Source organism: Diadema antillarum, unplaced genomic scaffold (assembly GCF_040938485.1).
Source record: "Diadema antillarum isolate AM-2024a unplaced genomic scaffold, OU_Dant_1.0 seq00002002_RagTag, whole genome shotgun sequence".
Classification (NCBI taxonomy): domain Eukaryota; kingdom Metazoa; phylum Echinodermata; class Echinoidea; order Diadematoida; family Diadematidae; genus Diadema; species Diadema antillarum.
Genome location: NW_027272658.1, coordinates 149,936 through 164,594, shown reverse-complemented (window position 1 = coordinate 164,594; position 14,659 = coordinate 149,936). Strand labels below are relative to the sequence as shown.

At 38.7% G+C, this 14,659-nt stretch overlaps 1 protein-coding gene across 1 annotated transcript in view; it reads right to left on the bottom strand.

Annotated features, from left to right (window-relative positions):
- LOC139713551 (uncharacterized) overlaps positions 1-14,659 on the bottom strand; it is a 146,936-nt gene that overhangs the window by 21,084 nt on the left and 111,193 nt on the right. Inside the window, exons 4-6 of the mRNA XM_071625274.1 lie at positions 13,998-14,094; positions 10,060-10,270; positions 1,501-1,532 (exon numbers count right to left, since the gene is read on the bottom strand). Coding sequence (XP_071481375.1) covers positions 1,501-1,532; positions 10,060-10,270; positions 13,998-14,094 — 340 coding nt within the window. The remainder of the gene's footprint in view (positions 1-1,500; positions 1,533-10,059; positions 10,271-13,997; positions 14,095-14,659) is intronic.

Here is a 14,659-nt window from a genome sequence, read left to right as displayed (position 1 = left end):
TGTGAGGGAGCACACGTTAGCGTTCTTCACCGACAAAGCACACTCCACTTCCCACATACTGGCACACAGTACAAGATCAAGTCACTGCACATCGGAACCAATTAATACTCTAAAGGGCATGACACACAGGTGCTCAATTCCCCCTCCCCTCTTCATTCTCCTAAAGCCTGACAACTATCAACAAGGTCAACTGACAGATGAGATGACAAAAATTACTGAGTGATCCTCAAAATTTTGCAATTTCTCCCACCAATTAGCATAGCAGCTGTATTGGAACATACGGCAGAAATCATCACCTTGTTTTCTCTTGTTATAAAGACAATGGTCCTGTGTCTTGCATGCATGCATTCCACAAAATTCTGCTGAATGCTCGTCAGCTCTGGTGTTAGTTTTCGTCTTCACAATGGAGCATCTAGAGGAGAGGTAACTGGTGGGTTTGAGGACTGGGGTTAAGGGTCCAAATTTGAATTTATTTGTTGGTTGGCAGCATCTACAAACTTCAGAGTCATCACCAACTGAACTAAAATTCAACCAAATTCCTTGAGCACACAACAAGAGTTTAGCTCTGACTTCATTCTTGGGGGAGACTATCAGAATCTACCCTGAAATAAACCATGCACACATCATCACTTATCCTTTGAATTTCTCCAGAGTTTCCTGAAAACTGTTTCAAGACATCACATAGGCCTAACGATTCTCCACCATTATATTGGCCACCATTACTACACTGGGATTCACAAGATGCCAACTTTCCTACAGATAATATCAGCGGTAAAGTCTCAGCTCTCACCATACTTTTTCCACAATGTATGGATGCTAGCGTAGGCTTTGTAATTGGGACATCCACGACTAGCAAATGCACCAACTATATGATTATATATGGAAAAATACAGATTTTCAAGATGTTTCTTGAGATAGGACCTCTCAGAGAGGATGCCAAATATTTTTTTTTTTTTAGCCAAAAAGGTCATATCACAGATTTCTTGAATAGTGTTCATAATTTGATTTAGTGAAATGATGGTGTGTCATTCTTTTTACTTTTGATGTAAATCCATCTCTTGTGTGGGGTTTGTGTGTATACATTGTATTGCGTGTACCAGATTTTCTCAGTTTATGGGGAAAACGACATCAAATGCATGATTCTTTCCTCCCGTAGGCATTTTGAGGCATCTGTGAAGTAAAAAAAAAAAAGGACAGAAAAAAAAAGATTGCAGAACTTTCTTGTGACATTTCTCATGATTAGTTTTTTTCTCTTGCTTTTTGCTCTTCTAAAAATCCAATTTTGCTTGAAGGAATGACAATCACTGTGATGGGGCACGACATCTCTCCAGTCAAATGTTTTTCGCCAACAACCGCAGGCGAGTGTTGCAGCTGCAGAACTCGACTTCACCCTGTGAGCACTTGGCCGCAGCGTCAATCTCAAGAAGAATCTGTCGGCACAGACTCAAAAGGAGGTTCTCCGCGGCCAAATCATGTCCATCGCCATGCCAACCTGCATACCAGCATTGTCGTCAGTGACTGACCAGACGACGCTAGGGAGATGGTGAGCAAACACAAATTTTGCAACAGCCTTGGCAATCGAGAGGCTTTCTTTCCTCAATTTGGGGACAAAGAAAGTCTCAAAACGTCTGGTTTTGTGTCCAAATTGGCTTTACATGATGTCATCGATCATTACTGGATGATAGCACAGGTTTGACTTCCTACCTTCTTTTTTATTTATTTTTTTTTTATTGGAAGATTCCACCTAAAAGCAGATTACTTGTGCTTTTAACAAGAGAGATATTTCTGCCAGCGTGAACCGGTCAGCTTCAATCGTTGATCATGAATACATTTTCAGTCAACCCTTCTTGTGCAGTTGGTGAAAAATACTTGCAATGATGTCACTTTTGTACATATTCTGATATAGATGGGCCTTGGCATTAAGATTACCCACTGCCAGAAAGCCATTTTGATGCAATGGAGGGGCAATCTTGTGGGTAAAAATCATGTCAAGAAATAGATACACAGGATGAGACTTGAACTCGGAGCCTCCTATTTATGCATCTTGAGCCTTATCCACTGGACCACAGACCTCCTAAAACTGTGCGAGAGAAGTAGCATGGGTCGGCAGAGTGGACAATATGCAGTCCAAATCCTATACAGGCTGACAAGAAGTCATTATGGGCTCAGCGTTCAGTCAGCACTCCCAGCATTATCTAAGAGATTCAGGCAGATTTCTGAAGCTACGAGTAAGGTATCTTGAAAGATGAGAATATGAAACACCCTGCAGAGAGGCTACCCCAAGGAACTCGGCACAAACATGGCTGCTCATCCGCTTCATTAACGAGTCATTGACTCCCCAATCTCTACGCAAGATTTATCAATGAAAAAGACGAAGTGAACATAACGGACCAAACATGAATGCCACGGACATCATGCGCGAGAACGAAAATTACCCCGGTCACAGAGGGAGCTAGGAGGCGATTTTGATTAACATTCAAGACGGTGCGCCTCGGAATCACTGATTGAGTATCGTAATCAGCCAATTTAATCCCAAATTTCCATACTCCCAATGATCCGTACGTGATCTGTTTAATCACCCTGGGAAGGGAGTTGAATGAGCAAACAATTTTCGTTACCAAGGGGAGCAAAATTTCCAAGTAAACTGCATCTCCGAGGGTACTTTGCACAGATCAATCAATCTGAGCAAGCCTTTCAAATTCAGCGTGGGACTCTGATATCAATTTCCTTTCTCGAAAATAAAGTAAGGATTGATATTTATGAGTCATTTAATGAAAAATTCTAGTAACAATCACTCTGACTTTATTAAAATATGATAAGTGAACTGCATCTTTTTATTCATACACAGGCATATCAATGTCAAAATCATCCCCAGACCACAAGGGTTATAGGTTTGGACAATTTCATATTTTGTTGGCCAGACATTTAATTAGTGCATTTGTACAGGTATCTATAGCAACTAACCTTTGCATATTGCTACTTGTTAGTCACACACCTACATACCTCAAGTGATTGTTAGTGTCACAAAGACATACAAAGACATCACTCCTGCATATGCTTAGCTGTTAAGCATTTTGTTAGAATCAACTGCAATTGTTAGGGGCAATTAGCACACTATTTTCAGGGAAGTGTTTGCATAATATCAGCTAATCCCCATGGGCGTTTATTAGAGCATAGTGCCAGAGGTTATGAGAAAATCTTGCTTGAGTGTAAGACAATGGAAAAGTGCGTCAAACGAGGGCAGTATTTCCTGCTTTACCCTCGTAACAGAAGGCCTATCTGGTAGGCTCAATCACATTTGTACAATGCTTATGATGAATATGAATCATGGCCTTTCATTTTCCCCTGCCCAGTAAGCATTTGTTTTTCTAATTCGACAGACAAATAAGAACCTAGGCATACTGTCATACTGACCTAGACACTCATTCCATATAATCTGAATTCCCATCAGTGAAATGTCATGTAGCTTTGTGGACTGGATGCAGCGTTCTTCCAAATATTTGCATGCTTCTCACAGTCACAAACAATCTTTTGATTTAACCTTCTTGATGTACAACAAAATCTCCCCTCTTGAAGCAAAAAGTGTGGCACTGTAAAGAAACAGCTCCATACTTTCATTTTCAATCAAGCAATTCTGAAAGCAACCAAATGTCCATTTCCCACATGAATCATCTACTAATCACCACTTTCACTGACCAAATGGATGACCCAAGGTCCAACAAATGTCTATTGTGTGGTCACTATTTCCTCACTCTTGCAGTCATATGAACTCACTCCAAGTAAGGGGGGGGGGGGGCTCTTTGTAACACGAACTAGCAGCAGAGATTTTAGAATACAGAAATTAGTACTCGTACATATTACAAGGTAGCTTTCTCTCCTTATGTTGTTGTTGTTGTGAAAAGTTCATGTGTGTGTGTTATTTATTTTTTATTTGCACACTTAGGTTTCTCATCTTCATTCAGAAGTCTTGAAATTGTTTGAATAAGTAGAGATGAACAAATGTCCTTTGTTAAAAAAAAAAGATCTTTTGATATGCCACCAGAATAAAACATTTCAGAAATAAACAGCCCAAATCCACACATGTAAGTTGGTCAAGGTTTTTTTTTTCATATTCTTCTTGGTCATCAGCTTGACATATTAATTTTGTACAAAGCGAAGTTCTCTTTGTTTCATATGTTATTAAAGAATATCATCCACAAAGACAGAACATCTCCAGGTCTGCCACGGAGTAAATATTTGGGAGGGAATAGTAGCCAAGTTATGTATATCAAAATGCAAGGGAAACGAGAGGGGAAAAAATAATATGACTACTTGCCAGGCATATGCAATGGAATCTATTTTAATGAGTTTGGTGAAAGTGACTGGGCGGTATATGAAAGAATACACGTACAGGGATCTACAGACAATGGCTAGCAAAAGAGGCATATATATGAAATGCCATTATGAAGCCGAGTTTATGTAGGTACCCCGAGGACTAAAATACAGAACAACCCAAGCATAACAATGTAGCAGGAAAAGTGATTTTGCTTTCCCTGTGAAATAATATTACAAACCTTGGTGATTGAGCCCGGATTTATTGCTGTGCGTGTGGCCTCGATTAAATCATCCACTTTGGCATAGTGGAATGACATGAGCTATGTAAATACACGAGGGTATTCACCCCCAAATGACGTCGCGACCGCGCTTCAATTTTCTCTCAAGATTGAGGGGCAATGACCCCATGCTGCTGGTGTGACTGCGGGCATTCGTCGCACTCAAACACCTCCTCCAAACAAGTGACAGAGTCCTGCAAACATACAGTTCCAGTGTGGCCTGTTTCCTAGCATGCTCCCCACAACCCACATGAATGTAAGTAGGTGGGACTATAGTGTGAAACCCATACTTCAGGAATATGCTGACATTATCATGGGGGCCTCAAAAATTCTTCACATCTTCCTTCACACATTTTCTTGTAATGTGTAGCACGCATATTAATTTTTCATTAAAAAACAGCCATCAACCTGGTATCCACTCAACCATTAATCAAGGCATTTCCTTCTTATTTTTTTTTTCTTCATCTAGACACTTTTCAAACAAAACCATGAAAGCCTTTCCCCTGATCACTGTATTCAGTACAAACTACAGTTCACAAAAATAAAAAACCTGACATACTAAGCATTAGCAATTAAAAAAAAAAAAAAAAAAAAAAAAAAAAATGCCGGCTGATGTGACTAGTCTTGTTTTCATTTCCAACATCACTCCTATGAGGTGGCAATAAATTTTCCTCACAAATTTGGAAAAGTTACCAACGTTTCCTCCAGTTATACTCGTCAATTAGCAATATGAAATAGACGCTCGTAAATACATTATGTTTTAACCAGAAAATCCCTGGTGCAAAGTTCAGGTGGGGAAAAGAATTGACAGCCTGGATTATATGTGATGCATCATCACAAAAGCCATATAATGTCAGAAAAATTAATTTCTTTTTTTTTTTGACCGATATGAATTTGCCAGGAGCAAAGCTTTAAATCGATAAATATTTGGCCTATCCCATGGCAAAGAAAATATCAAAAAGATGAAATGAAATTAAGAAAACCGTAAAGGTGATATTGCAAAAGTTGGCTTTACATGCATGTTTTCATCAGTCTATGATCTCTGACTTCATACGAGTAATGTAATGACGCACCACAAACTGTTTTTTCTGAAGAAAAAAAATATTGAAGTTAGTTTTTGGTGAGACTTTTGAATACATAACGATGATGCTATACATTAGGTACCAAAGGTAGTCATAATTAAAACAAAACCAATACAATTTGCTTAGTTTTGTTAGTTTTCCAATGTACGTGGTATCAAGCAACCCTCCAAACAGCAGACATAAGCGTTGCGTTGCATTTTGCGTACTTTTCTAATGCAGATTTTGTATGTATTACATGTGACTATATTGATGACTGTGTTAACAGAACAAAATTATTCCATATGAAGAAAGCAGCATGCGTATGTGCTATAATTACAGCTTGCTTTGAGAGCAAATTTTGCAATCTTTTAATGCTGCATGGATGACGATGTAAGGAATCTTGAAGACGCGCCTGGTAACCACGTGACCCTCAGTTGGGCCAATCATCTGATTACACTGCACATGCTTTCATGCATGACTTCCCAATCTGAGTCAGATCAGGAACTCTCGTATTTTTCGTCTGCTCGGGTCGACGTCAATCCCTCACTTTCGACTTGCTGAGCTCCTTTCCCACACCCAAAACCTCACCATACACACATACAACCACATATCACTGTCACCAGCTATGCAGGGAAATAAAGGGGAAGATGCTAATAACAAACAAACAAACACACAAAAATGTATATGCATGGGACTACACTACATCAATGCTAGTAAGATGTATATATTGATTTTTTTTCTTCTTCTTCTACTTGCTGTAATGTAAAAAGCAAGGCAGGACTTGGGCCAGGGAGATGGTCTGTATCATGTGGTGATACAGAATGAGAAAGAAACCAGATGTTAAGAGTGTCGGGTGGGTTAGTGGTGTAAGAAGATAGAGTTGACTGGGATTGGGAGGGGGTAAGGTAAGGGAGAAAAGGATATGGTAGGGTAGAAAAGGATATGGTAGGTTGGGGCAAAAGTTGATCAGGGTGGAATATAAGAGATTTGAGTGGGGATAGGTAGATGTGGGAGGGTTTGATTGAGCAAAGTTGGGATGGTATAATTGGAAAATGGGATTGAATAGGATGGGGGATGGGTCACGATATGGTGAGGAAGGGTGACGGGGGTTAGGGCGGGGCTGGGAAGTGAAAAGAGGGAGGCGGATATGGGAGATGAGGGATGGGTGGAGTAGATGTGAAGGGGTGTGAAATGGGCTGGATGAATGGGGGAAGATGGGGTGGAATGGAGTGGGAGAAAGTGTAGTGTGGGGTAGGATGAGGCGGGTAGGGTCTTCAAGCAGAGTAAAGTGGTATAGGATGGGGTAAAGTGGGATGGAGTTGGGTACAGTAGGATAGGGTGGGGTTATACAGTGGGGTAGGGTGGGGTTATAAAGTGGGATAGGGTGGGATAAAGTTGGATAAAGTGGGACAAAGTAGAGCTGGGTGGGGTAAAGTTAAGTAGCGTTAGGTAGAGTGGGATGAAATGGAATAGGTTGGGTAAAGTGGAGTAAAGTAGGATATGGTGGGGTAACAAAGGATGTGCTGGGGTAAAGTCAGGTAGAGTGGGGTGAAATGGGATAGGGTGGGATAACGTAGATAAGCATGGGGTAAAGTGAAATAAGGGGGATGGGGTAGGGTGGAGTGGGGAACATTAAAATGGTGGGTACGTGGGAGCAGAATGGGGTGGAGTGGAGCAGGATGAGGTAGAAATAGAAAGATGGGAGGATGAGAGGTTATAGAGTGGCCAAGTATGATGGGAGAGGGGCGGAGGGAGGAACAAAAACTCTGCCCTGCAGAACACTTACCGGAAAAGAACGGAGGAAGGGAAAACAGAAATAGAAGGAGAGTAGAATAGCAAAACAGACAGAGAGAGAGAGGGATAGGAAAGGAATGAAAAAACAGGAAGAAAGACGGACAAAATGAGAGAAAGGTTTATAGATAACAGTGTGAATGAGAGAGAGTGTGAGAGAACAAAGAAAAAGAGAAAAAAGAAGGGGAAGGAAAAAGGAGAGAAAAAAAATTAACAGTTAGTATTGAGACTCATGGTTGCTAAGAAACCAACCTTTCTAGAAGCAAATCAGGCTCCTGCAAACTCACAAAAAAAAAAAAAAGAGAAAAGAACTTTGACCCAATTAGAATTCTCTTCTGGGCTCTACAGGACGATGAAGATCTGTTGGGAATTCAGTCATAAATCTATGAATTATTATGAAAGAGCAATGTAATAAATATCATCTCCTCTATTAAAGGAGTTTACCCCCAGCAGTGAGCCATTACAAATTAACAAATAGAAAATATGACACATAAATACAAAATTAAGCAAAAAAAAAATATGGAAGCAAAACAGGAATAACAGAATCGAAGTATTACATTCAATGCCTGTATTCAGCTACATGTACATACTTGCAAACCTGGGGGATTGTTCTCTGATTTTTCCGTACTATGCAACAAACCTGAAACATATACTTTAGTGTGTGGAATGGCAATGGGAGATCGGATGGCGCTGGGCGATTTAAACGGCGTAATTATTTGTAAGTCTTGCTTAGGTTCATGCAAATATGGCTCCTCCCAGGGGGGAAAATGGAGAATGCAGATCAGTGAACGAAAAAAACATGAGTTATTCTGGAATGAACTCTCGGTCATGTGACGGGCACGTTACCTTCGGCTGCTCCCCTAAAACTGCGACTGAGATGATTTACGGATGTCGGCAACGCTTCCCGACAATTGGATGATTTGCTCAAGTAACTAATGTTTGTATTGCTATCATTTCATTAATCATTCACAAATGAACTTCTACGTGACACATCTGTCTGTTTTTTTTGTTTTTTTTTTTCAGAGAAAGGGAGCGGCTTTGTGTGGGAAGATCCCGAAGACGAAAATTGAACATGACACTTCAATTTGTCTTTCTGGGAGATGGTTCGTCCTCGGGTGACTCTTCCTTAACTCCACTCAACATTCAAGCAGAAGGACCTCCAAATCCCAGTGGCCTAATTCTCCACAAAAAAAAAGCAGACTAATTTCAGGCCTGATATTTAATCCCACCACTACTCGGTTGAGCTAGAATCCTCGTTTATGGATTATGAAGAGATAACTCCTCCATTTTGTGATTAAAGGGATGGTATAGTTCTTGGCCGAGATGGGACTTCAGGTCTGTATTAAACTAATTTTGTGAGATAATTAGAAAGTACTTATGACATATGAAAATAAATAGAATTCTAAGAGGAATTCAAAGTTTACTTGATGAAAATCGGTTTTGAAATGGCTGAGATATCTAAAAACAAAGTACAAAAAGCAATTCTTATTAAAGGTGGGTCCCATATTTTACTAGGACCATTTGTTTTTGGATGGATCTTAGCCATTCCAAAGCCAATTTCCATCAAGTAAACTTTGAATTCCTCTTAGAATTGCCTGCTCTTTCAGATTTCATATCAGGTGGTTTCTAATCATCTCACAAATAAGATGGAAACTTGAAGCCCAATCACAACCAAAACTATACCATCCCTTTAAAAGTCCCTCTTATCTTTTTCCAAAACGGAAGTTCTTTTATGACCAGAGAATTTAAACAAAAAGGGCAGCAGACTCTTTAATTGTCCATCCTTTCAATAAGACAGCAATATATATAAGACAAATAATCTGACACTTGTCATCTTATGTTTTTGTGTGGTCTATAAAAGCAGTTTGGGTTAATTTTTGTGCATTATTTTGATAATTTTGTGTGTCATAAAAAGCCATTCAATTCCTCCAGCAGCTTTATAGGAGGTGAGCACAGCTTGGAATATGCCAGCTATCAATTTTTTCTCTTTAAAAAAAAAAAGAATTGCCCCTCCACAAAGATCATGCTTGCAAAATAATGACACAGAATGCATACAATGTCTGGAAAGTAACATCCAACTTTAGCTAGAAATCAAAATAGAATTCACACGTCCACAAGCTGAAATAATATCAAGGTGTTCTAGGACTTACTAGGAAAGCATACATGTCTAGCTATAAACTTCCGTTTCACTGAAATGTGCCATCGTAAGAATGTGTGAGTGAATGTTTCATTTGACTTGACAAAGTGAAAAAAAGAGTAAAATCATATCACGCACAACTTCCTTCAACCTTTCCCTTTAAAATATAGAGACAGAGAGAGAGTGTGTGTAACTTTAATTTCACGTGGAAATAAAAATATAAAAATAAAGAGACATTAAAAAGACATGGAAGGCAACTTAAAGCAAATATCAATGCAATGCGTTTCATTTAAACAAATCCCTGCTTTTAATAAAATAAAGGACAGCTGGTCTTCTTTTAAACAAGGAAAATTATACCAGGTTATAGGTTTTTATTCTAATGATTAGGTTTATATGTATTTTTATCAAAAAAATATATGAGGAGAGAAAGAGAAAAAATAAATTAAGAGAAAAGAGAGATAATTATGAAAGAAAAAACCGAACAAGAAGTTTTGACTGAGGTTGGCGAGCTGGGCGTCGCCCGGATTTCCACTTGCCTTTGACACTGCCCACGGGGTCCATGATTAGCGGCACGGAGGAGGCGAGGCCCGTAGGGAGGGAGCAGATCGTGGGCGAGTTGGTGTTGTTTGTTTGATGTTGGGCCTGCAATATTCTCAACTCCAGTAAACTGGCTTCAGTGCTGTTCGGGTCTATATGTACAGTGGAGGTGAGTGATATATATATATAGATATATATCATATGGCATACTGGATCTGATCTTTCTTTCTTTTCCTTTTTTTAATTGGCTGGTGAAAAGGTTGGACATGGTGTTCTCAAGGAACATAAATTGGCTGATTTTTCTTTTTCCATTTGAAACTGGGTCATATTGGTCAATCTTATTTACTATGATTATTCATCTGATTTTTTTTTCCCCACAAAAACTTAGAAATAGGGTAGTAACAGTAATAGAAGTAGAAACAGTAGCAGAAGCAGAACTAAGATACCTTAGCCAAATTTTAATCATCACTGTTACAGTTTATCATTAATTCAATTACACTTCACAAAAAGAGTGGCATTAATTAACAGACTGGGACAAATTTACATGTATCATTAAATGCACAATCCTACAACCTTGATGTTGTCTTTACCAAGTGGTTCTAATGCTTGATTTTCAGAAATTTATGAGCCAAGCTCAAAGGCTGTACTTCCCTAGAATCTATTTAGAGTTTTTAAAAAAGTTTGATGAAAATGAAAGTTCTAGTGAGTTTAGACAAATTTCATGATGGCGTGCCTTCCAATCATCCTTGAGTAAAAAGCTGCATTATCATTAGTGGTTACAATCCTACCAGGGTTTACACAAATACAATGATAGGTATCTCAGTTGACATGTTTGTTGGCATGGCAACGGGTCACAGTTATAATTTGTAATTCATTAAAAGGAGAAAAAAAAAGAGAAGAAAAAAAAAGTCCTCTGTTCAATCGACACTCCTCTCCTTGAGCTGTTGGAGAATTAATGCGAACTAAAATTCCCAAAGACCAAAGTGGGTACATAAATTACCCTCCATCAAATTCATGGGTATCAATTAGATTACCTTGCAAGATTGATCAAATTACCACATCGCAGGCGCAGGCGACCTGCCCTTTTTCCTGCGCTAATGCAGAACTTGTTTTGCCTTTTGCAGCTATGCGATCTCTCTTGTCCCTCTTCTCCGAAGTCTTTGTTCGTTTTTATGTTTTTGGAGGATCTGAATTATTTCGACTTGACTGTAGAATGGCACAAATCAGATGAAAAACACTCACCACATTCCTTGATAATCTAATCTACTGCTACTCTCTTGGTCTACGGCTACCATTGTTGTTTTGAGAAAGAGAGGCGATGCAATTGAATAAATGAAGGCGATGGAATACGGATGAGTTGTTACTACTGTTCGCTAGCTACGTGTTAATGAGATAACACAACACCACGGGGGGGAAAAACACGGCTTTGACTGTGACAGGAACTGGAAATGCAACTCTCACAAAATATCACTAAATGTATGTTTCCTTCAAGCAGGCATTACAATACTGTCAACAGCACCCTCGAGTCATAATCAAATTTTCTGATTTGCGTGATCCTTGCGTTCAGGCAATGAAATGTATATCTACATCTTGCGCATTGTTCCCATACGATACGCCTTACCACATACAATAACAACCATCCCCACTGGAGCTTCACAATGCTCATTGCTCACAATTTGTTTAGCCACTAAGTCTTACGACAAGTATTTGTGGTAGCTCTGAACACACACACCTGAAAGCTTTATATAAACATACAACAAAAACTATTCTGCTGTCAAAAATTACATATCAACAATCTTCAAACTTTTCTAAACTTATCCACTGACATACATGTCTTAATTTCTTACATACCTCGTACACAACCTACTTCAAAGATTTACCATTCCAATCTTCCTCCATCAGTTGTATGTTCCACACGAGTTAATGTAAAACATTTAAAACTGACCTTAACCTTACAGAAACAGCAAATTGGGCAGATGGACAATAGACAACGTTAACACTAAAATATTACATCTTGTTTTCCCTGAAGAACACACCACGCTAAAATCGATTCCAGTATCCTCTCACAAATATTCAGCTACATTATCACTCTCTTGCAGAACAAAACTAACCAGTGCTATGGTATCCGCACTGAATCATATATGTCACTGACTGTTAAAAATCATCAAACTGCTTCAATACATATAAATGTGTATAAATATATTTAGATATTTCACTCTCCCCCCCCCCTTTCATGTGTATTTCTATCAATGCACAACTATGAAAAAGATGAAAATCATTAGATTTGTCATCACAAAATGGCATCAACATGTTGTAACATTTTTCAGCTTCTTACTAGTACTCTGAATCAGTAAACAGGACATTATCAAATTCCCATCGTCTTACTTTCAGGGTGTTAATGTACAATCTTACAAATGCAGGAATTTAGAAGAGATCAAAACCTGGTGTTGCTATTATAGGCAGAGAACATGAACTTATTCATATACAGAGTAAAATTCTTTCAGTCTTGATGGGCTTCTAATCCCAAGAAAATAGCATTTGATTGCTTTTCCCCAAAACATAAAAGCTTAATTGTTCTTCGGGCTCTCAGCACAAATACTTCATATTCTCCCACAAAGGTTTAATCATAATTAAATCAAATCATATTCTGAATATGATGCGGATGAACTTGTGAACATATGATTTTCCATTGTGATATCAAAAACCAACAGGGTAAGGAATAACAGTAAAGTGTATTGGTAAATTTTCTGCGATTGGCTGACTAAGTATCATGAAATCCCTCTACTTGCAATAATTTGCGGACTGATTAAATCTTGACTGTCATTTATGATGTGAAATATCTTCTGGCAGGCGTTTTTACTTTTACATTGCCTTGCGGAAACACATTTTATCATCTAGAAGAAGAGAAGTTTTATGCAACAATGCTGAAGTGCACTGCAGGTTCATTTTGAATGCAGTCCCATCTATGCATATCTGTGTGTGCTTTTGGGTGATTGGGGACTGCAGGGTATTTTTTCTTTTCTTTTCTTTTGAGGGGGAGGAATTTCAAAATATTCAATATGAAAATCCTATATGCAAAATGTATCATCTAAATACATCTGATACAAAGCACCAAATATATTCTCATAATCATGTTCCTTGTAACTTCAACTTCATTTCACTAATACTGAACTGTGTAACAAACCTTGGCAAATAAAATATTCCTTGCAATTAATCATATCTTACCCCAGCCCTCTCAAGAACAGAGAATGTCTTTCAAACAGCTACGCCAAATACATCATGACTTTTGCTCACTTATTAAAGGAGTATTGAATTTTGAGTAATGGCTGACTGACTGACACACTGCATGACTATCAATCACGCCAGAAAATTTGTCACCAGTAAGAATTAGTCTTCCTTGTCCAAGATAATATAAAAATTAATGCATTCTCATTTTTCCCCATGCTGTTACAAGCAACCTTCTGTTTCTAAACAATCCACTCCTGGCTGCATCTGCACGGCATAGGTATCAACTTACGTCCTTTCTCGTGGTAGCTGGTGCCATGTCACATCAGGAAGTCTCGACAAACGAGAGATTGAAAGTGCTACACCAATGTGCGCTTCACACACCCACTACTGCTACTACCGCCCTCTGTTGTCCAACAACATCCATGTTAAATACACCACAGGTTATATGAAAAGTGTATATGTATATATATAAATATATATAAAATTTTCACACATTAAAAAAAAAAGAGCACAGAACACGTCAGATAGCCACTTTCATAAGGTGTTGGTAGAATGCACTAGTGCGCTAGTGCCAACTGCACCGATTCTACAGCTACTGCTACCCTCTACTGGCCTACTCTGGAAGAAAAAAAAAATAGGGCGCCCTCTTACCATAGATGCTGTAGAGGTTGCGCATCATAGCCGCCCTGTTTTTGGCCGCATTCTGAGGCATCATGACTTCTTTCGGTTGCGCCTTCTTTACTTCCACCTGGTCAGATGAAACGACGGGAGGACAGAGAGAGTGGGAAACACATAGAGAGAGAAAAATATGTGTGAGAGAAGAGAGAGAGAGAGAGAAAAGTAAGAGATAGAGAAGAGAGAGAGAGAGAGAAAAGTTAAAGTAAGAGATAGAGAAGAGAGAGAGAGAAAAAAGAAAAAGTAAGAGATAGAGAAGAGAGAGAGAAAAGAAAAAGTAAGAGATAAAGAAGAGAGAGAGAGAAAAGACAAAGTAAGAGATAGAGAAGAGAGAGAGAGAGAGAAAAGAAAAAGTAAGAGATAGAGAAGAGAAAGAGAAATAAGACAGAATGAGAGGAAAAAGGAGAGAGATGAGAAAGAGAGGGAGCAAAGATACAAAGAAATGATGTCATATATTACTACTTTAGATCATTATACAATTATAGGTGTGACAGCTGGTTTAGTTTGTTTGATTTCTTTTGTTCTTTTTTCTTGGGGGGGGGGGGAGGGGGCAAATAGTTGTCAAACCCTGAAGAAATATGCCAAAGAGGTAGATCTTACAATGTAAACACAAACATGAAAACTTCTAATGAAAATCT